The sequence below is a fragment of the Stomoxys calcitrans genome, chromosome 5 (assembly GCF_963082655.1).
Source record: "Stomoxys calcitrans chromosome 5, idStoCalc2.1, whole genome shotgun sequence".
Lineage (NCBI taxonomy): Eukaryota > Metazoa > Arthropoda > Insecta > Diptera > Muscidae > Stomoxys > Stomoxys calcitrans.
In genome coordinates, this window is record NC_081556.1 from 9,784,113 (window position 1) to 9,805,914 (window position 21,802).

At 36.8% G+C, this 21,802-nt stretch overlaps 1 protein-coding gene across 5 annotated transcripts in view; it reads left to right on the forward strand.

Moving 5' to 3' along the window:
- LOC106081228 (potassium channel subfamily K member 4) overlaps positions 1 to 20,172 on the forward strand; it is a 72,409-nt gene extending 52,237 nt beyond the window's left edge. Inside the window, exons 1-4 of one of the 5 annotated variants that reach the window (XM_013243053.2) lie at positions 7,780 to 7,807; positions 11,017 to 13,381; positions 13,460 to 13,617; positions 18,988 to 20,171. In XM_013243053.2, coding sequence (XP_013098507.2) covers positions 11,442 to 13,381; positions 13,460 to 13,617; positions 18,988 to 19,964 — 3,075 coding nt within the window. In that variant the 5' untranslated portion in view covers positions 7,780 to 7,807; positions 11,017 to 11,441 and the 3' untranslated portion in view covers positions 19,965 to 20,171. Of the gene's footprint in view, positions 1 to 7,779; positions 7,808 to 7,832; positions 7,927 to 8,000; positions 8,019 to 10,952; positions 13,382 to 13,459; positions 13,618 to 18,987 lie in introns of those variants that run through there. The other 4 variants (XM_013243050.2, XM_013243051.2, XM_013243054.2 and 1 more) reach the window with 4 other exon arrangements.
- Positions 20,173 to 21,802: the final 1,630 nt, after the last annotated feature.

Below are 21,802 nucleotides of genomic sequence, written 5' to 3' on the forward strand. Positions count from 1 at the left end.
GACCTGATATACCTCCAATGGCCATCCGATCTATGGTGTAGTGTATATAAGATTCAGCCGTGCCAACAACTAAGCCAAGCAAGTTTTTACTTGTTTTTAGTCAACAATTTTATTTGGAATTAAAAACCATTAAAATAAATATGAACAAATTACATGCACTATTTACATTCAAATTAAACGTAACCGCTACATTGATATCGACAACAACATGTCTACGTGTGAATCAAGAGTTTGCGAATGTTTCTAAATAAATTTTTACAAATTACATAAAAATCCAAAAATATAATATAGGCCATACAGCTGAATAATAAGAAGACAAACAAACCAATACAGCAACACATGGGCCATGGACATAAATAAAACCCAAAAAAAAAGTGTTACCAAAAATAACAAATACGTTGAAAAAATATAAAATCTGCCAAAAGTCAATGGTCATGAGTGTCGATCGACAATAAACGCCACCGCCATCAACAGCCTGTATACCCCCAAATACTTCGTTTAGCACTTTTCAACAAATTGTTAGAAAAAAAGTATGCGGAACATCAACTATAACCAAATCCCTCATTTTTGACGTTCAATATAAGTCTTAAAAAACCCAAAAACAAATGATTTTTCCACTTATGACGTCACAAATTTTGTATTGCTCTAAGGCTGGGAAAAACTTTTCTCGCCCCAAATGGTAAAAGGCAGTCGTTACCATGAGCAGAGGAAGAAGAAAAATAAACATTTAGTGGTCATGATTTTTTGTTTTTTTTTTTCAAAAACGGAAAACATCAACTGGGAGTATTTCTCGAATGCAATATGAGCAAACATTTTTTTCAAAAAAAACCAAACAAACAAACATGGCTAGGAAAGAAAAATAATCACACAATATGGAATTAAACATTCACTCACTCAGCTTCAAGTGAATTTCCTCAGAATAAAGAATCGAAAACGATACATAACCAAAAGCCAAAAACCCCAAGCAAAAAAAAGCAAATCAATTTTCCCATCATTTTGAAATGAAAATAAACAAAATCAGCTGGCAACTCTACAATTGGGAAATTGGTCATTCCCATTGTACCCCGCTGAGTTTAAAGGAATTCAAAAATAAGAAAATTTTGCTTTTGATTTATGCATCCTTGGGCAAAGCAATTATCGATAGTGATTTGTAGATTTTCAATGTTAACACTTTGCATTTTTATGACCCCAAAAGACAAAAGGCACCTCCACCTTCACTACCGAATCGAAGTTGATGGTTGGGTCGGTCAATATCCCCCCAGGGGGTTCCACCATTTCGTTAGCAATGCATTTGGCATGTGTTTTAGTCGAAGAGGGGGAGTTTTTCCCAAAGTGTTCATTGAAATGTTAGACAATGTGCGAACTTTAATGACGCAGTCGATGCAAAATGAATTACACTGAAGCAAATAATAATTTTAGAGCAAAATCATAAAAATTTATATTTAAGGCAATTTTTATGAAATTCTTCCAATTAAGATGTGAAATGTAGAAAAATTCCTTATACCAATTGAGCTTTTAGTAATTTTTTTAATAAACTCAATTTTTTGTGATTATTCATTACGAAAATCAAATCACCATTTGAAAACATTAACGCCTTTTTAAAGAGATTACCCCTATACGGAGTTCACCGCAGAGCTTAGCATGTCCGCCTCTGACGCTGAACGCCTGGGTTCGAATCCTGTTAGAAACATCAGAAAACTATTCAGCGTTGGTTATCCCTTCCTAATGCTGGCGATATTTGTGAGGCATTTTGCCATGTAAAAACTTCTCCCCAAAGAGGTGGCGCTCAGCGGCATGCCATTCGGGCTAAGCTATCGACTCCGTTCCTTATCATTGAAATTTTTCGAGATCACATAAAATACGTTAAGAATATGAAATGTCGATAAATTATATATAAAATGTGAACATTGGGGAAAATTAATAACAAAAATCTATTTTGAGGACATTCAATGCCAAAATCAAATTTTGGGGACCTTCCTTACGAGCATCGAATTTTAGGGGAAATTTTTTATCAACTTCTAATTTTGGGAAAATTTTTCATCGACCTCAAACTATAAGAACATTAGCATCATCAAAATTTGGGAACATGTAAAGAACATTTCAATTAAACTTAAATTTTAAAGACTTTCAATCCAAAGTTAAAATTTTTGGAACAATTTGTGCCAAAATTTTACCATAATATTTTGGGGATTTTCCACCATGCAATTTTGAGGATTTTCCAATTTTTGGGGATATTTCTTACCAAAATCAAACTTTGAGCACATTACCGCCATCAAATTAGGAGGATACGCAATTTTCTATTTAACTCAAATTTTGAGAAAATTCAGTGCGAAAATCTGATTTTGGAGAAATATTTTACCACCTTCAAATTCACCATCATATTGTCCCCAAAATATTGTTGAGAAAAAATTTTGGGGACATTTTTTATAAAAATCAAATTTTGGGTACATTTTTCACCCAACAGCAAGCATTGTGGACACTACCTTTATAAATTTTTTTTATTAAACTCAAATTTTGCCATATCCAAATTGTTTTCAAAACATTTCTACCATCATATTTTGAGGACATTGCCAAAATCAAATTTTTTGACATTACCGCCATTAAGGACACTGAGGTAATTTTCTATTAACTTAAAATTTGAGGACATTTAACGCAAATATTGATCTGAGACCCTTCGAAATATTGATCTGAGACCCAACAAGGTATATATTCTTAATCGTCTTGAGATTCAAACCTGATTTAGCCACGTCAGTCTGTCTGTTGAAAGCACGCTAACTTTCGAAGGCATACTAAATCTAAGTGCTTGAAATTTAGCACAAATACTTTTGATTAGTGTAGGTCGGTGATATTGTAAGTGGGCCATAACGGTCCATTGATGAGCCTCTAGAGAGCGCAATTGCCACCCTATTTGACTGAAATATTGCATCAGATGTTTTGTTTTAACATCTAACAACTGTGACAGGTGTGGTCCATAACCTAAAATACCTTCCATACAAATAGATCTTCAAATTTGACTTCCAAATCGGTCTACAACCCGATATAGCTCTCATATATACCGATCTCCTTCTTGAGCCCCTGGAAGCCGCAATTGATATACGATTTGGCTGAAATGTATCACTTTTCTCGATAGTTCTTTAAAATTTTTTGTTTATTCTTTTCCAAAAATTTTAAATTCATGTTTTTGATTGCAATCATCGAATTTGCTTCTCCCCTTCGCCAACTAGCAATGACCGGCTGCTATATACTCCTCAAATTTCCTCCAATCCAATGATTCATAGTTACTCTTTTTACGTTCCTCTAAAATTCTCTCCAATACATTCTTCATGCCATTCCCATTTAGCAGCTGTACAACTTCAGGACCACGGGCAGCCTTAGTATTGCCGAGCATGTACATGTTGAAAATAATATCTTGAAAGTTATAGAATTCCAAGGACTTTTCTCCACAATTTGCCTGGGAGGCGGATTGATATTTACGATAGAGATCAAGATATTTAGTGAATCTATCGCGATGCTCATCGTAATCACTATCTTTGGGTAGTTGGGCCAATGTCTTTTCGATAAGAGATTTAACCTCTAAGGTTGCTGATTTGGTCTCCTCAAGAAGCTGGGCAAATTGTTGATCGTTTCCATTAGTTTCATTTCCCAGAGACTGAAAATAGCATATATTAAAAATAATTTTGTTTCTCCAAACGACTTAGGTTATCAAATTACCCGAGAGAATAATGCCAAGGTGATGAGGATTGTCCAAAAAATTCCCATTTTTGTTGGACAAATTTTTAGGTCTGCCTTTAGTGCTTCGCCCAATGGCTACTTTGTGTTTGAAAGGTGATAGTGCTTAAGCTTGAGTTTTATTTTCAGCTATGATTTGCAATCTTGCAAAATTTCTATATTTATATGACCTTTGTTTAGAGATAAGCTTAAAGAAATATAGAAACTGACAAAACCCAAGGAATTATTTTCCTGTTTGATAAATCGGTAAAATGTGTTACTTCAGAAAGTAAAAAGGTTCATGAATCAACAATCCCTTTGTTGGAATCAGTGAAAAATCTGTATGTCTGGTATCTTTTTACAGGCAAACAAAATATAATAGATAAGAATTGCTATGCTATTGGAGCAATGAACCGATTTGAGCCATACTTAGCTTGGACATTGCAGACCGTAGTAGATGTCATTGTGCAAAGTTTCAGCCAAATAAGATAAGAATTGCGCCCTCTAGTGGCTGATGCATTAAAATCGGGAGATTTGTTTATGTGGGAGCTACATCAGGTTATAGACCGATTATAGACATATTAAAAGTCGTTGTGCAAAATTTCACCTAAATTAGACAACAAGGAATTTTTTCAACATAAAATTTTGGGGACACTTTTCTCGAACATCAAATTTTGAGGATTCATATTAAATTCGAATTTTGAGGACATTTAATGCGAATACCAATTTTTGGGGACATTCTTTAGGAACGTTTAATTTGGGAAATTTTTTTATCAACATCAACTTTGAGATTATTACCACCATAGAATTTATTCGAACAACAAATTTCGGAACATATTTGACCATATTCAAATTCACCATCACGTTTTGAAAACATTTCCACATACTTTAAGGACATTTCCCCGCTTCAAATTTGTAGACAATTTTTATCAACATAAATTTTTGAGGCATTTTTTTACCAACATCACATTTTGGGAAATTTTTTCACCCACATTAAATACAAATACAATTGATAGGACACGTATGGAAATTTTTGAATTAAACTCAAAAAAATTTCATTTTTGGTTTACAAATTGTTAGGTCTGGCTTTAGTCAGTTCATGAATCAACGATCCCTTTGCCTGGTAGGTCTTTGTAGGCAAATAAATGATAGTGGATAAGAATTGGAGCTTGGACATTGCAAACCATGGTGGATGTCATTGTGCAAAATTTTAGCCACATCGGATAAGAATTGCGCCCTGAAATAAAATCGGGACATCTGCATATGTTGAAGCCATATCAGGTTAAACACCGATACTGTCCATATTTGGCATGTATATTAAAAATCGCAGGATAAGTCGTTGTGCAAAATTTCAGCTAAATCAGCGAAATATAGCCTTTTAGGGGCTCAAGAGGTATAATTGGGAAATCGGTTTATATGGGAGCTATATCAGGGTTTGAAACGATTCAGATCATACTTGGCACGTGTGTTGAAGATCATAGGAGAAGTCATTGTGCAAAATTTCAGCCAAAAAGGATAAGAAATGCAATCTCTAGAGGCTTAAGAAGTATAAAGGGGAAATGGTTTTTATATTGGAGCTATATCAGGTTATGAACAGACTAAGAACAACCTAAACACAGTTGTTGCAAGCCAAAACAAAACACTTCAAACACAATTTCAGACAAGACGGATAATAATTCCGTCCTCTAGCAGCTCAAGAAGTCAAGATTTGAGATCGGTTTATGTGGCAGCTATATCAGGTTATGAACCGATTTCGACCATACTTGGCACAGTCGTAAGAAAACATCTCATGCAAAATTTCAGACTAATCGAATAATAATTGCGCACTCTGGAGGCTCAAGAACTTAAGATCCGAGATCGGTTTATATGGCAGCGATATCAAAACATTGACCGATATGGCTCATTTACAATCCCAACTGACCTACACGTCTTGTGCAAACTTTTGTAAAGATCGAACCAAAATTCTGGCTACTAGAGCCTTAAAAAGCCATATCGGATGAAATATATATATGGGAGCTATATCAAAATCTGAACCGATTTTGTTTAAAATCAATAGTGTTCGTCCTTGGATCAGAAAAATTACTTGTGCAAAATTTTACGATAATCGGACAACAAATGCGAACAACAACTTGATTACAAGAAAGAATTACATCGAAAGAACAGTAAAAAAAATTTTAAGTCGAGAGGAGCGGATTAGGATTTTATTTTAGATACATGGTTTCTTTGGAGAAACTCTTAGAATTGTATGTAGTTTACTTAAGTACTTGTTCCAAATATCGGCGACATCGGACAGTAAATGCGCTATTTATGAACGCAAAACTTTAAGTCGATAGATCGGTCTATCCGATCTGGGCCAAATTGAAGAGGGCTGTCGAAGGGCATAACACAAGTAACCTTTCAAATTTCAGCAAAATCGGATAATAAATGCGCCTTTTATGGACCCAAGACCTTAAATCGAGAGATCGGCATATATGGCAACTATATTCAAATCTGGACCGATCTGAGCCAAATTGAAGAAGGATGTCGAGTGGCCTAACACAACTCACTGTCCCAAATTTCGGCGGCATCGGACAAAAAATGTGCCTTTTATGTGCCCAAAACCTTAAATCGAGAGATCGTTCTATAAGGCAGCTATATCCAAATCTGGACCGATCTGAGCCAAATTGAAGAAGGATGTCGAGTGGCCTAACACAACTCAAAAAATGTGCCTTTTATGTGCCCAAAACCTTAAATCGAGAGATCGTTCTATAAGGCAGCTATATTCAAATCTGGACCGATCTGGGCCAAATTGAAGAGGGATGTCGAAGGGCCTAACACAACTAACTTTCCTAAATTTCAGCGAAATCGGATAGTATATGTGGCTTTTATGGGCCTAAAACCCTAAATCGGATATGGACAAAAAAGAATCTGAGCAAAGTTTCAGCTCAATATCTCTATTTTTAAAGACTGCAGCGTGATTTCAACAGACAGATGGACGGACATGGCTAAAAATTATAAATTGGAGTTTTTAAACATTGGTTGTTTTAGTGTTAAGCTAGAAATTGGCATCTGGCAATGCCGAAACAAAAAATGAAAACCACTATTTAGTGTAGCCACAAACCTTTAACTATACTGAAGCAAGCGGTGGTGACCGTGACATCTAGCGGGAAAAGTATTAATGAGAGTAAAATCATTCTTGCCTTCCACCAGAAAGAAGGGGAAAAACAGAGAAAATTGAAAATTTTAAAATAAATCATGAAAACAGTTAACAGGAATTGTTTGTTTCATTTTTTTGAGTTTTGCTTTCATTTTGTAAACTATTAGGTCTACCAGGATTTTAAGAGATGCAACTTCATGTAAGACCTTTTTTTTTGAGAAAAGGTTTGTTTTTGTTGAAAGCGGTGTTGTAAAAATGGTCGTTGTTATTGTTTTCTTTATATTTGGCAGATTTTTTTTTGCAATTTTGCGATAATTTTTAATACATACATTTTTTTAATTATTAACTAAAAATAATATTGACAGCCTCATAAACTTACAAAACATCATTTATGTAGATTTTAGTTTCTATTTTTTTATTTAAACATAATACCACATTTTCTTGGCCAAACACTTTTTATGTGTTTACCATTTTTCGTAGTAAAAATAAACCAATCCATAAGCCTTGACCATGTCCTTGTATAGTTTAATGATCTTCATCGAAGTAAACAAGAAAACAGGTATTTACAATGGAGGAGAGCGAGAGCGAAAGAGAGACAAAGAGAGGTATTCTTGTAAAGGGCATTTTTCCTTGTGTGGCTGTTGCAAAAACAAAATTCTTTTGTTTGTACCATCAACTACTACACAACCATAAAAAAAAGAGATGTAAACAATATATGTCAAAGGCATTATGGTCTCTCATTGATCAGTTTCCTTTCTCTCTCCCTCTCTGCTGCTGCTACTGCTGCAGTTCTCACCAACCCAAATAAGCCCAATAAACATATGGCAGGCATTGTGAAGCCAGTGCCAGTTAGTGGCAGCAGCAGCAGCAGCATCATCGCAAATTATGAGAGTCTTACCAAAACAGTTCACTTATACATCTCGACGCGAACGTTTAGCATTTTGAAAGGCTAATACAAAATGTGTGCGAAAAATATTGAAATTAATTTTGAATATATATATTCTAAAATTATATATACAATATAAGAAATAAAAATATGTACATACACACCTAAAACATTTCAAAACGACGAATACATATGGGTATATGAAGGCAAAAAACGAATCTTATTTATAGCAGCAAGTGAAAAGAAATCTGTGTTTGTGTGCCATCCATTGCAAATGGAACAAATAGAGTTAGCAAAAAAAAAAATTGTGGAAAATTTTTTATTGAATTTAATATAATACAAATAATGTAAACCAAAAAATGTTTCTCAAAGTATGATATAATTTCAGAAAAGAAAATTGAAAAAAATATTGTGTTTGACACCAATCATTGGTGTCATTGTTATGCTATGTGCTTCGGTAGAGCAAAGGGGCCAGGCGGCACCTCTACCCAATGTAGAACGAATAATCATCAGCTGTGACCGAACACACACAAAAAGGCACAACCGAATGACCAAATTTGTTGGCTTTATACTCTCACAAACATGATGTTGAAAAATGAGGCTATTAAAAATAGTTCTCGGAAGTGTGCTCAATCATACCATATTTTCCCAACGAGTGACAAGTGCTAGAAAACCCATTTCGAATGAATTAGACGATTAACATCACACGAAAGTGGAAAGGAAGTGGAAACGAAGAGCATAAAAAAACATAAAAGTTTTTAACGAAAGTGAAAAGATCAAGAGAGATTGGCCATATAGCCGGGAGAGAGGCAAAACTGAGAAAGTGTGAGGGAGTGAGAGAGAAAGTTCTTTATAATGCTAAGGGCTGGAAGAAAAAATTAACAAAAATAAAAAAAAATTAAAATATAAAAAAAAAATTAAAAAAAGAAAATAAAAAAAATACAAAATATAATAAATAAAAAATATAATAAATAAAAAATAAAATGAACTTAAATAAAATAAAATGAACTTAAATAAAATAAATAAAAAAAAACTATAATAAATTAAAATAAATAACATAAAATAAAACAAATAAATCGGGTAATAATTGCGCCCTCTAGCGGCTCAAGAAGTCAAGATCCGAAATTGGTTTATATGGGAGCTATATCAGATTACGAACCGATTTGAACCACACTTGGAAAAGTTGTTGGAAGTTAGAATAAAACACTTAGTGCTCAATTTCAATCTAGTCGGCTAATAATTGCGCCCTCTAGCGGCTCAAGAAGTCAAGATCCGAAATTGGTTTATATGGGAGCTATATTAGGTTATGAACCGATTTGAATCACATTTTTAACGTTTCTTGATGGTCAAACCAAAACATTTCATGTTAAATTTCAGCAGAATCGGAAGATATTTGCGCCCTCTAGCGGCTCAAGAAGTCAAGATCCTAAATTGGTTTATATGGGAGCTATATTAGGTTATGAAGCGATTTGAACCACATTTTTAACGTTTCTTGATGGTCAAACCAAAACATTTCATGTTAAATTTCAGCAGAATCGGAAGATATTTGCGCCCTCTAGCGACTCAAGAAGTCAAGATCCGAAATTGGTTTATATGGGAGGTTTATCAGATTACGAACCGATTTGAACCACATTTTTAACGTTTCTTGATGGTCAAACCAAAACATTTCATGTTAAATTTCAGCAGAATCGGAAGATATTTGCGCCCTCTAGCGGCTCAAGAAGTCAAGATGCTAAATTGGTTTATATGGGAGCTATATTAGGTTATGAAGCGATTTGAACCACATTTTTAACGTTTCTTGATGGTCAAACCAAAACATTTCATGTTAAATTTCAGCAGAATCGGAAGATATTTGCGCCCTCTAGCGGCTCAAGAAGTCAAGATGCTAAATTGGTTTATATGGGAGCTATATTAGGTTATGAACCGATTTGAACAATATTTTGAACGTTTCTTGATGGTCAAACTAAAACATTTCATGTTAAATTTCAGCAGAATCGGAAGATATTTGCGCCCTCTAGCGGCTCAAGAAGTCAAGATCCTAAATCGGTTTATATGGGAGTTATATCAGATTATGAACAGATTTGAACCATATTTGGCACAGTTGTTAGAAGTTAGAATAAAACACTTCGTGCTCAATTTCTGCTCAATTTCTGCCCAATCGGCTAATAATTGCGCCCTCTAGCGGCTCAAGAAGTCAAGATCCGATATCCGTTTATATGAGAGCTTTATCAGATTATGAACCGACTTAGACCATACTCAGCACATTTTTTTGATGGTCAAACCAAAATAAGATCCGAGATCGGTTTATATGGGAGCAATATCAGATTATAGACCAATTTAGACCATACTTTGCACAGTTGTTAGAAGTCATAACAAACACCTTGTGCAAAATTTGAGCCAACTCGGTTAATAATTTCTCCCTCTATCAGATCAAGAAATGAAGATTCGAGATCGGTTTATTTGGGAGCTATATCAGGTAATGAACCTTTTTTGAACTATACTTAGCGCAGTTGTTAGAAGTTAGAACAAAACACCTCGTGCTAAATTTCTGCCTAGGATAATAATTGCGCCCTCTAGATGCTCAAGAAGCCAAGATCCGAAATCGGTTTATATGGGAGCTTATCAAGTTATGAACTGATTTAAACTGATTGAAATAAAATAAAACAAATAAAGGGTGTTAAGTTCGGCCCACTACCATGGATTCCGCTAAAAATTTACCATGATTAACTGAGTTTGAATTTGACTTATTTTGGTCTCAAGAAGTAATATCGGTACATAGGGCGGCCTACATGACCATATTGACCGATTTGGGTGAAACTTGGCATTAATGTTGTAAACCTTAAGATAGGGATTTGAGCCAAATTTCAGACAAATCAGGTGAAAATTTAGGCTTTTATGGGGCTGAAAAAGTCAAATTCGTGTATCGGTTAATATGAGGGCAGGCCATGTTTGCAGGATCAGGCTCGAAGGGCAACGAATGATAGATGGTCACAAAGAAGAGGCTGTGAGCATTTCAAAACTATGTGGCCTAATCTAGATTTGAAGAGGTCTACCTCTCTGCAGTCACTGGCTAGAACAGACGTCTGTCATTGTTCGCCAGGACACTCTCTTCTTTCTTCTCGTTTGGTCCTTGAAATCTTTAAGGACTCCCCGGTATTCGTCCTAGCCATTCTTAGCTTTCTCTTTTTGCCTCTTTGAAAACTTTTACGATTTTCTTTCCAGACTAGCTCTAAAACCTGTTTCCTTAGCCGATTATAGACCTTAGTATAAAAAATTATATTTTCAGAGTAAAGAGATTCTTGCCAAACTCACGATAGACACAAAATAACGAAATATACACCGAGAAAAAAAATCAAAACAAATCCCTAACACGACAACAACATAAACCTCAACAGTAGCAAAAAAAGCCAACGAAATATCTCATCAAAAAAAGTTTCCAAACTCAAAATTTCCCTTCAAAATTAAAAAAATCCAATGGTGAAGAATAAAACAAAATCGAAAAATAACAAAATTTTAAGACTGAAATCACATCGAGAAGCTGAGTTAAGCATTTAAAAATCTTAAAAAGAAACTATACCAAAAAATAAAATCAGTATTCAAAAATTCTTTTATCCACAAAACGAGAAAAGAAATTAAGCACATCACTCAAAGCTATAAAAGCCTTGAGAAATAATAACTAAATTCATAAGTCTTTCGTTGCAATTATTCAGCATGGATCGTGAAATTCGCGAAGACCCTGGTTCCTCATCTTCATCGCACATACGGCGGCGACGCCGCATTGGTCGCTCCATGCGTGAAAAAACTCCGGAGGCCAGTCGTCGCCGCCGCTCTTCGGAAGACGAAAGCAGTCTGGTGGATGCTTCCGAACCCACAGAAGCTCATGCGGTGAGCATGCAAATACGTCCTCCCCAACGTGCTCTCTCGGCTCATGAGAGTAAGATTTTAAGACGCCGTGATAAAACTTTTGCTTCTGCAGCAGCACGCTCTCTCTCACAGCCAAGAGAAGCCGAAAAGCTTTCCGAACCAGAGGCCAGTGAATTAATACGCACCGTCAAGAGAAGTCTCTCCTCGCCCCGCAACAAGAACTTGGAGTCCAGCGAGGCTGAGAACATGTCTCGTAACTTATCGCCCGAATCAAGACCCATCAGAAGGGCTCCACCTCCACCACAGCCGGTGCAATCTACAGCCGATGAGAATCTCTCACGTTTAGAACAAAATCTACGACGCTTTGAAGAGGAGCGCAAACGTTTTGAGTCAGAGAAACGACTCTTCGAACGTGAGAAGAGAGATCATAAGCTGAGATATAAGCAAATGGTGGACAACGAAGAGAGAAAGCGTCTGGTGCAGTCCTATCGCAAGTTAAGCGATCGCATTAAACTGCCCCAAGATGCGGAGGAGAGAAAACGCTTGCTGCACAGTTTGAGATTGGAGAAGAATGAAGTGGCCTTGCCTGCCGCCAGAACAGGGCAAAGGCGCAATCGCCATAGTGGCAATTATGAAGAATCTTCGACACAATTCTCCTCTTCAGAAGCCGAAATGGTAGAGGAGTCAGTTCGCATGTCTCCCGCAAGAAAACAAAACAACAACACTTTGGCCACAGCCAGTGTACGCGGGCCACCACCCCAGCCACCGGCTCGCAAGTCTGTAAGTCGCAATAATTCTCTCTCACCGGTGAGAACTCCACTAATAAGTCGCAATAACTCCCTGTCGCCGGTAAGACCCTCAAATAGTCCAAATCATTCGATTTCGCCTATGAAACCCACAGCCACTACAGTGAGTCGCAATAACTCTTTGTCTCCTGTGAGAAGCACAAAAGTAAGTCGCAACAACTCACTCTCACCCATAAGGCCGGATAGACGTTCCAAAACGCCAGATGAGAGAGCTCAACTTGGGCGCAAGATAAGTCTGAGAGAGCACAAGGAAAGAGAAATTGAGGCCAGGCAAGAAACTACTGCCACAGAGGTGGAGAGTGACAAAGAGCAAAAGCTAAGACATCGCAAACCCAGAAGAGCTGGGTCTGTGCGTCGCGAAGATGGCCAAAGAAAACATAGTTTGGATGCTGAGCGTAAGCCAAATCTAGAGTCTCATGATAGAGTGGACAGCAGCAGTGGCTCAGGAAATATTGCCCCAGCCCCTGAAATTGTGGTGGTAAGCAAAATCAATCAACAAATCTTGCAAGTTGAAAAGCAAGATAAAGAAGGTATAACCACCATTGCCAAGGAGCAGAAGCCATCATTTCTACAAAGATTTTTCGGCAGGTTCCGAAAAGCGAAAACTGTAAAGCAAGCCTCCTCCGAAGAACTAAACAAAGAGAAAGAGGAACTTTTGACACCACCTTGTGCGGAAACCACCACCAAAGAGGCTGAACTTCCTGACAAACTTCTATCGTTTGCCTTTTTGAAGGCCTTCCTAGGGGATGCCCGCCAACAATGGCGCATTATGAAATCCCAACATCCCGCGCAATTGAAGGAGATAAGTAAACTACGAAATAAATGTTTTGCCCATACTGTGGTCTTGATCTTGCTCGTAGGCTTTGGTGGCCTCATGTTTCGCTATACCGAAGGAGCCTCCGAGGATATTTACAAATGTGAGGTGCGCAAAGTCAAAAGAGATTTTGTTGATCATTTGTGGAGTAACAGCCATCGAATGAGGTGGGTTGGAATTTATGAGAGGAATGTTTTCTTTTTCTCCTTGGAGTATTTGTAATGGAGAATTTTTGTAACTTTCAGAGAGGAAGATTGGAAGACTTTGGCACGTCAAAAACTACGAAAGTTCGAAGAGGAATTGCATGCCATGGGTGCCATGGGCATACGCTATTTCCCCGGTCAACGTTCCTGGAATTTTGTCAATTGTATTTTATACTGTTGGACTGTGATAACAACTATTGGTAATGTCAATGATACGAATAATAGCCTTAAAACATACATATTGGGATGCCCAAAAAGTAATTGCGGATTTTTTAAAAGAAAGTAAATGCTTTTTTAATAAAACCTAGAATGAACTTTAATCAAATATACTTTTTTTACACTTTTTTTCTAAAGCAAGCTAAAAGTAACAGCTGATAACTGACAGAAGAAAGAATGCAATTACAGAGTCACAAGCCGTTGAAAAAAATTGTCAACGCCGACTATATGAAAAATCCGCAATTACTTTTTGGGCAACCCAAAAGTATGTATGTTACTATGAAAATCGTATTTCAGTGAAAGATTAACTAAACTTAATGTAGATTTGGAATAGGTTTATTTGACAGATTTCCTTTTTAGAACTATCAAATAAACCTATTTTGAATAAGACCGTGATACAGATATCGCTCTGTGGAAGCATGTACATGATTCGCTTCTGTTGTCATATAAAACACCAAAACAAATCCAAAACTATGATAGTTGAAACCTTTATCCAATGAAGAACCGTTGAAGAAGCCTAGCGACATCTCTTGTAAAGACATTTTAGTGACTTTTTTCAACAGGTGGGTTTTCTTCAAAACCAACATTCTTGAAAGCGATGAATCTTTCCCTAAACTCCCTTTAGGAAAACATTGGGGTTTTGATCAGTGCGTCATGCATTGTTTGCATCTGAATTTGTCTGTACTATTTTGCTATATGGTGTTGTGGTTAGGTGGACGATACTTTATTAATCCATCTACTAAACTTCAAGCTTGCTTAAAGTGAATGGGTCAAACCTTATATGCCTTGGGGAATATTAGATTTTCAGTTTCGGTTAGAATATTTTGGCTCAGTCACTGTAGGCATGAAATAGCTGTGAGCACCACTCAGGCTGGAACTTTGAGGTGCGATCTATGCGGCGTTCATCGCTGCAACGAGAAGCTTAGCTGTTACCTACCGGGCGCGTCCACAGGTTGCGGATAGAGGAATGCTCCATACAGAGTTGCTGCAACGGCAGTCGCAGACAATCAACGATATCGTGCGGAGATTCTCAGTGAGAGGCCAGGTGGCACAAGGCTTTGAAGACATTCGTTTTTTATGGACTTAATTAATATCCTGAATTGGCAGATATTGGCCGATCTGAAGACCGATGACAGCTATATCTGAATATAAACGACTCTGATATTGAGTCATAGTGCAACTCATGGTTCTAAATTTCAGTGAAATCGGGCTATGACACCCTTTACCGAGAGATCGGCCTATATGAAAGGTATACCTAAATCTATACCGATCAAGACCATATTTTGCTTGGATGTCAAGTTGTCTAATAGAACTTGTTGTTCCTAGTTTCAGTGCCATTGGATACTAAATGAGACTTTTGTGGGCATAACACCCCTAAATCGCCATATCAGTCGAATGACAGCTAGTATATCCAAATATCCCAACCGTATTTTGGTTCGTATTTCGGTAGGCCTAATACTTAAACTCACTGTTCCAAATTTTAGCGAAATCGGGTTATAAATGTGCCTGTTGTAACCTTAAGACTTTAAACTGCGATATCGGTTTATATGGCAGATATACCTAAATATAATCCCATAGGGACTTTATTAAAGCATAGCTGCCATAAAAGCATTTTTTTTAACTTTTAAAAGAAATTCTTAAAAAACTGAAAAAAATCACAAAATTTTCAATAAAAATGTAAAGTTGATAAACTCTTCCATAGCAAAATTTTTACAAACAAGTAAAAAGGCGTTAAGTTCGGCCGGGCCGAACTTTGGATACCCACCACCTCGGGTATATATGTAAACCACCTTTCATCAAAATTCGGTGAAAATTTCATACCTTATGACCCATATCAGTTATATCAAAACCTGTTCCGATTTGGACCAAATAGTAATAAGTACAGTAGCTATATCTAAAAATTAACCGATCTGAACCATATACGACACGGATGTTGAAAAGCCTAACATAAGTTACTATGTAAAATTTCAGTGAAATTGGATTATAAATGCGCTTTTTATGGGGCAAAGACTTTAAATCGAGAGATCGGTCTACATGGCAGCTATATTCAAATCTGGATCGATCTGGGCAAAATTGAAGAAGGACGTCGAAGAGCTTAACTAAACTCACTGTCTCAAATTTCAGCGACATCGGACAATAAATGCGTCTTTATGGCCCCAAAACCTAAAACCTAGATATCGGTCTATATGGCAGCTATATCTACATTTGGACCGATCTGTGCGATATTGTAGATGTATGTCAAGGGGCTTAACTTAACTCACTGTCCCAAATTTCGGCGACATCGGACAATAAATGAGCATTTTATGGGCCCAAAAACTTAAATCAAGAAATTGGTCTATATAGCAGCTATATCCAAATCTGAACCGATCTGGGCCAAATTGAAGAAAGATGTCGAGGGGCCTAACGCAACTCACTGTCGCAAATTTCAGCAAAATCGGGTAATAAATGTGGCTTTTATGGGCCTAACACCATAAATCGGAGGATCGGTCTATATGGCAGCTATATCCACATCTGAACCGATCTGGGCCAAATTAACAAAGGATGTCGAAGGGCCTAACACAACTCACTGTCCCGAATTTCAGTGGAATCGGATAAAAGATGTGGCTTTTATGGCCCTTAGACCCTAAATCGGAGGGTCGGTCTATATGGCAGCTATATCCAAATCCAGACCGATCTCAGCCAAATTAACGAAGGATGTCGAAGGGCCTAACAAAACTCACTGTCCCAAATTTCAGCAAAATCGGGTAATAAATGTGGCTTTTATGGGCCTAACACCATAAATCGGAGGATCGGTCTATATGGCAGCTATATCCAAATCTGAACCGATCTGGGCCAAATTGACAAAGGATGTCGAAGGGCCTAACACAACTCACTGTCCCGAATTTCAGTGGAATCGGATAAAAGATGTGGCTTTTATGGCCCTTAGACCCTAAATCGGAGGGTCGGTCTATATGGCAGCTATATCCAAATCCAGACCGATCTCAGCCAAATTAACGAAGGATGTCGAAGGGCCTAACAAAACTCACTGTCCCAAATTTCAGCAAAATCGGGTAATAAATGTGGCTTTTATGGGCCTAACACCATAAATCGGAGGATCGGTCTATATGGCAGCTATATCCAAATCTGAACCGATCTGGGCCAAATTGACAAAGGATGTCGAAGGGCCTAACAAAACTCACTTTTCCAAATTTCAGCAAAATCGGATAATAAATGTGGCTTTTATGGGCCTAAGACCCTAAATCGGCGGATCGGTCTATATGGGGGCTATATGAAGATATAGTCCGATATAGCCCATCTTCGAACTTAACCTGCTTATGGACAAAAAAAGAATCTGTGCAAAATTTCAGCTCAATATCTCAATTTTTAAAGACTGTAGCGTGATTTCAACAGACAGACGGACAGACGGACAGACGGACGGACATGCCTAGATCGTCTTAGATTTTTACGCTGATCAAGAATATATATACTTTATAGGGTCGGAAATGGATATTTCGATGTGTTGCAAACGGAATGACAAAATGAATATACCCCCATCCTTCGGTGGTGGGTATAAAAAAATTTAAATAATTTGCTACAAAAATATTTGTTTAATAAATTTTCTCAGGTAGGGTTTGGCTACGTCTAAAAAGGGGAGCGGATATTTATCCGCCTGATGCCACTATGGTCATACACCTAAGACAGCAATTGGGTTGTTGTGATCTAGAAATATTTGGTTGCCCAAAAAGTAATTACGGATTTTTTAAAAGAAAGTAAATGCATTTTTAATAAAACTTATTGTACTTAAAAGTAAACTCAAACCACTAAGTCAGGGATTCCATGCTATTTACAAAATCCCTAATTGTTCTCCATACCTAAGTCCTATGTCCACCCAAGTCGGTTCATGTCGGGTATTGTGTCCCCACCTAAGCCCCGGTGCCTGCAGCGAAAGCCGGCCAATGTAACAAGAAATATTCCAACGTCTTATCTTCTTCCACACCTTTCCTGCATAAATAAACTCATAAATGAACAATCCAACGTGTTCCTTTAGGATACCAAAAACCTTACTGATGTCCGATTTACTCCTTTTCAGTAATAGTTGCGTCTTGTTACTATTGGGTTGCCCAAAAAGTAATTGCGGATTTTTCATATAGTCGGCGTTGACAAATTTTTTCACAGCTTGTGACTCTGTAATTGCATTCTTTCTTCTTTCAGTTATCAGCTGTTACTTTTAGCTTGCTTTAGAAAAAAAGTATAAAAAAGTATATTTGATTAAAGTTCATTCTAAGTTTTATTAAAAATGCATTTACTTTCTTATAAAAAATCCGCAATTACTTTTTGGGCAACCCAATATTTGGATTTCCCCATAGGACTTTCGTCGTCCTACCGACAGTTTCACTGTTTCACAAGGCGTTCATTATCCACGACCTTAACTCGTACTATGTCACCCCAAAAGCCTTCGGATTGAACAAGTTTATAGACGACAGTCCTCTGGCCTTCACTGCCAAATCATTTGCTCTTTCATTTTACCTTATCCATACAATGCGGATTGTGCCATCCTAAGACAAAGCGTTCATCTCCTTCTTACACTCCAAGACTGTTTGTGACCTTACCGTCCTGGTTCTTATTTTCCTGATGGCCACAGTTTACTGTCCTCAAAGATGTTCACACTTGACGTTCTCGCGTTAACACCACATCACCTTACGCATTTCATGATCGGCCAGATCTCCGTCTGTGGTCAGGCACTCGATAACAGATCTCAGTTCCTAAATTTTAAATGTAGTCCCCAGTCCACTCCGTACTCTAGCTTTGATCCATCCTTGTAGCATTAACATTCAGATGGCAATATCAGAATTCCGTCAACCCAAAACTGTGTCACAGGCAGCAGTGCTTCGAACTCGACCTCAAATGTTGTCCCAGGTATCCGATCTGAAACCTCTTTCATTCCTTACAGGTTTCCTATCGTCGCCTCGATTAGACCGCAACGGTGTGGACTGATTTTCAAATACGCCATATTCAGTTGGTTTTGAAGCGCATTTTTTTCTAATAACCCATGACTCTACTTTCTTAAACTGATGGTTATATGCTTGCGGGGGCGCCACAACTTTTAATCTACCCAGTCAAGATGTTTTCATGGCTCAAACTAAGGGTACATGAAGCAGAGTACCAAGCTGACATAAAAATGTTGCACCAAGTGTACAAACGGTACCATTTCCAAATGTATCACACATTTTAATACAATGTTCAATTCATATCAATTTATGACATGTTTTTTCTTAAAATAAAATTTAATTTTTATAGCCAACTGAGCATTTTCTTCTCAAAAACATTGAACCTTCTATTGATCGCTGCTTTAATTCTCTTTCTTCTTTTTTCAGGTTATGGCCACATAACACCAAAAACCACATTGGGTCAATCATTGACAATTGCCTATGCCATCATTGGTATACCCATATTCCTAATACTCTTGGCTGATTTTGGTAAACTCTTTACACGTATCATTAAATTCATGTGGGGTTATGTGCGTCGCCTCTACTACACGGGCACCTGTCGCAAGATACGCAAACAACAACAGCTGAGAGATGCCATGAATGGGGTTTCCATGGTCTACGATGCGGCCATAAGAAGGCCTAGTCAATTCTTTGGCATTACCGCCGAAAGCGATGTGGAATCACAAATGTCCGACATCAATAGATCTTCACATCCCGAGACACCTACATCACCCTATCCCGAGACCATAGTTGTGGATGATGAATTTAATTTACCCATATCGTTGGCCTCGCTACTGCTCATCACCTACATACTGTTGGGGGCCTTTGTCTATCACTTGTGGGAAGATTGGACCTATATGGAGTCTTTCTATTTTGTGTTCATATCCATGTCTACCATAGGCTTTGGTGATTTGGTGCCCGATCATCCCATCTTCATGATGTGCAGTATCATATATTTGGTCTTTGGCTTGGCATTGACCTCTATGTTCATTAATGTGGTGCAAATTAAACTGAGCGATACCTTTAAGGATGCCAGCGCCAAGATAGGAGCAACCATTGGCTTTGGGGTACCCAGTGAGTTGGGTGAAGAGGAATTGCAGACCGCCAAGACACCTTCCGATTTGGCTTCGGTGCATGGATCGCGTTTGGGAAAAATCGATGAAGCGGACAATGAACATTCACCACCACCCAGGCCCTTAACATCGATTTTAAGAACAAATCGTCCAAACTCTCCGGAAGGTCTAGATGATGAGACCATTGAAGTGGAGGTGGCACCACCACCACTATTGCCCAGGAGACAGGTATCGGTTGAATCACCCGAACCCCCAGCGGATAAAAAGAAAAAGAGACGCTTTTTCAAATGAGTTAGGAGGTTGTAGAAACTAAGTGATACGATATCTGTAGCTAAGTAAGGAGACTCAGAGAAATATAGATTCTACAATAGCTTAATTTATTTCCTTAATTAATACTTAAAACAAAAGATGATGAATTGAAGAAAATTTCAAGGTGATATGAAAGATAAGAAATGCAATTTGGTTTTGTGAAAACAGCTGTTTTTGAGTTGAAACAAAATTTTTAAACAGCTGTTTTATAGACAAAACTGCTGTTTTAGATATAAAACAGCCGTTTTAGTGTTAAAAAAATAAAAAAGATAAAAAATTTGTTTTCGAACAAAACCTTTATTTTGAAAAAGCTGATGTTTTAGAGTTAAACCAGCTGTTTTAAAGTTGAAACCGCTGTTTTGAGTTAAAACAGCTGTTTGTTTTCGCAAAACACTTTTGTTTTGACAAAACTGATGTTTTTGAGTTGAAACAGTTGCTTTTGAGTTTAAACAGCAGTTTTGACAAAACCGATGTTTTTGAGTGAAAACAGCTGTTTTTGAGTTAAAACAGCTGTTTTTGAGTTAAAACAGCTGTTTCTGAGTGAAAATAGCTGTTTTTGTGTTAAAACAGCTATTTTGTGTTACAACAGCTGTTTTTAAGTTAAAACAGCTGTTTTTAAGTTAAAACAGCTATTTTTAAGTTAAAACAGCTGTTTTTAAATTTATATAGTTTGTTCTCGCGAAAAACCTTTGTTATGACAAAACTGATGTTTTTGAGTTAAAACAGCTGTCTTTGAAGGAAATTTCGAGGTGATTGAAATGACTAAAAAAATTGCAATATGGTTTGTGAAAACACTTGTTTTTGAGTTAAAACTGCTGTCTTCTCACAAAAACATTTTTTTGACAAAACCCATGTTTTAAAACAGCTGTTTTTAAGTTAAGATAACTGTTTTTGAGTTTAAAGAGTTTGTTTTCGCAAAAAAATTTTGTTTTTTACAAAACTGATGTTTTTGAAGGAAATTTCAGGTGTTTAAAATGATAGAAAAATTGCTATTTGGTTTGTGAAAACAGTTGGTTTGGAGTAAAAACAGCTGTTTGTTTTGATACATTCGATGTTTTTGAGTTAAAATAACTGTTTTTGAGTTAAAACAGCTGTTTTTAAGTTTAAGGAGTTTGTTTTCGCTAAAAAATCTTTGTTTTTACAAAACCGTAGTTTTTGTGTTAAAACAGCTGTTTTTAAGTTAAAATAAGTATTTTTAAGTTTAAAAAGTTTGTTTTTGAAAAAAACTTTGTTTTGACAAAACTGATGTTTTTGAGTTAAAACAGCAGTTTTTGAAGGAAATTTAAAGTTGATTAAAATGCAAAAAATTGCAATTTGATTTCTGAAAACAGTTGTTTTTAGGTTAAAACAGCTGTTTTCTCAAAAAACATAGGTTTTGACAAAACCGATGTTTTAAAACAGCTGTTTTTAAGTAAAGATAGCTGTTTTTGATGAGTTAAAAAAACAGTTTTCAGTCACAACAACTGTTTTGGGTTAAAACAGTAGTTCTAGTAAAAAAGCAGTTTTGAGTTAAAACACCTGTTTTTGAGTTAAAACAGATGTTTTTGAGTGGAATTAGCAGTTTGAGTAAAAACAGCTGGTTGTGAATAAAAAAAACTGTTTGAGTGAAAACGCTGAATACAGCTGATTTTTAATGAAAACGCCTCTTTTTGAAAGACAACACTTGTTTTTGGAAGAAAACGGCTGTTTTTGGTTTTGAGAAACTGTTGGTTTTGAGAATAAAGAGGTTATTTTTTTAAAAAGGTGTTTTTACTTGGTTTGGCAAAACCGATGTTTTTAAGTGAAAACAGATAGATGCTTTTTACTGAAAACACCTGTTT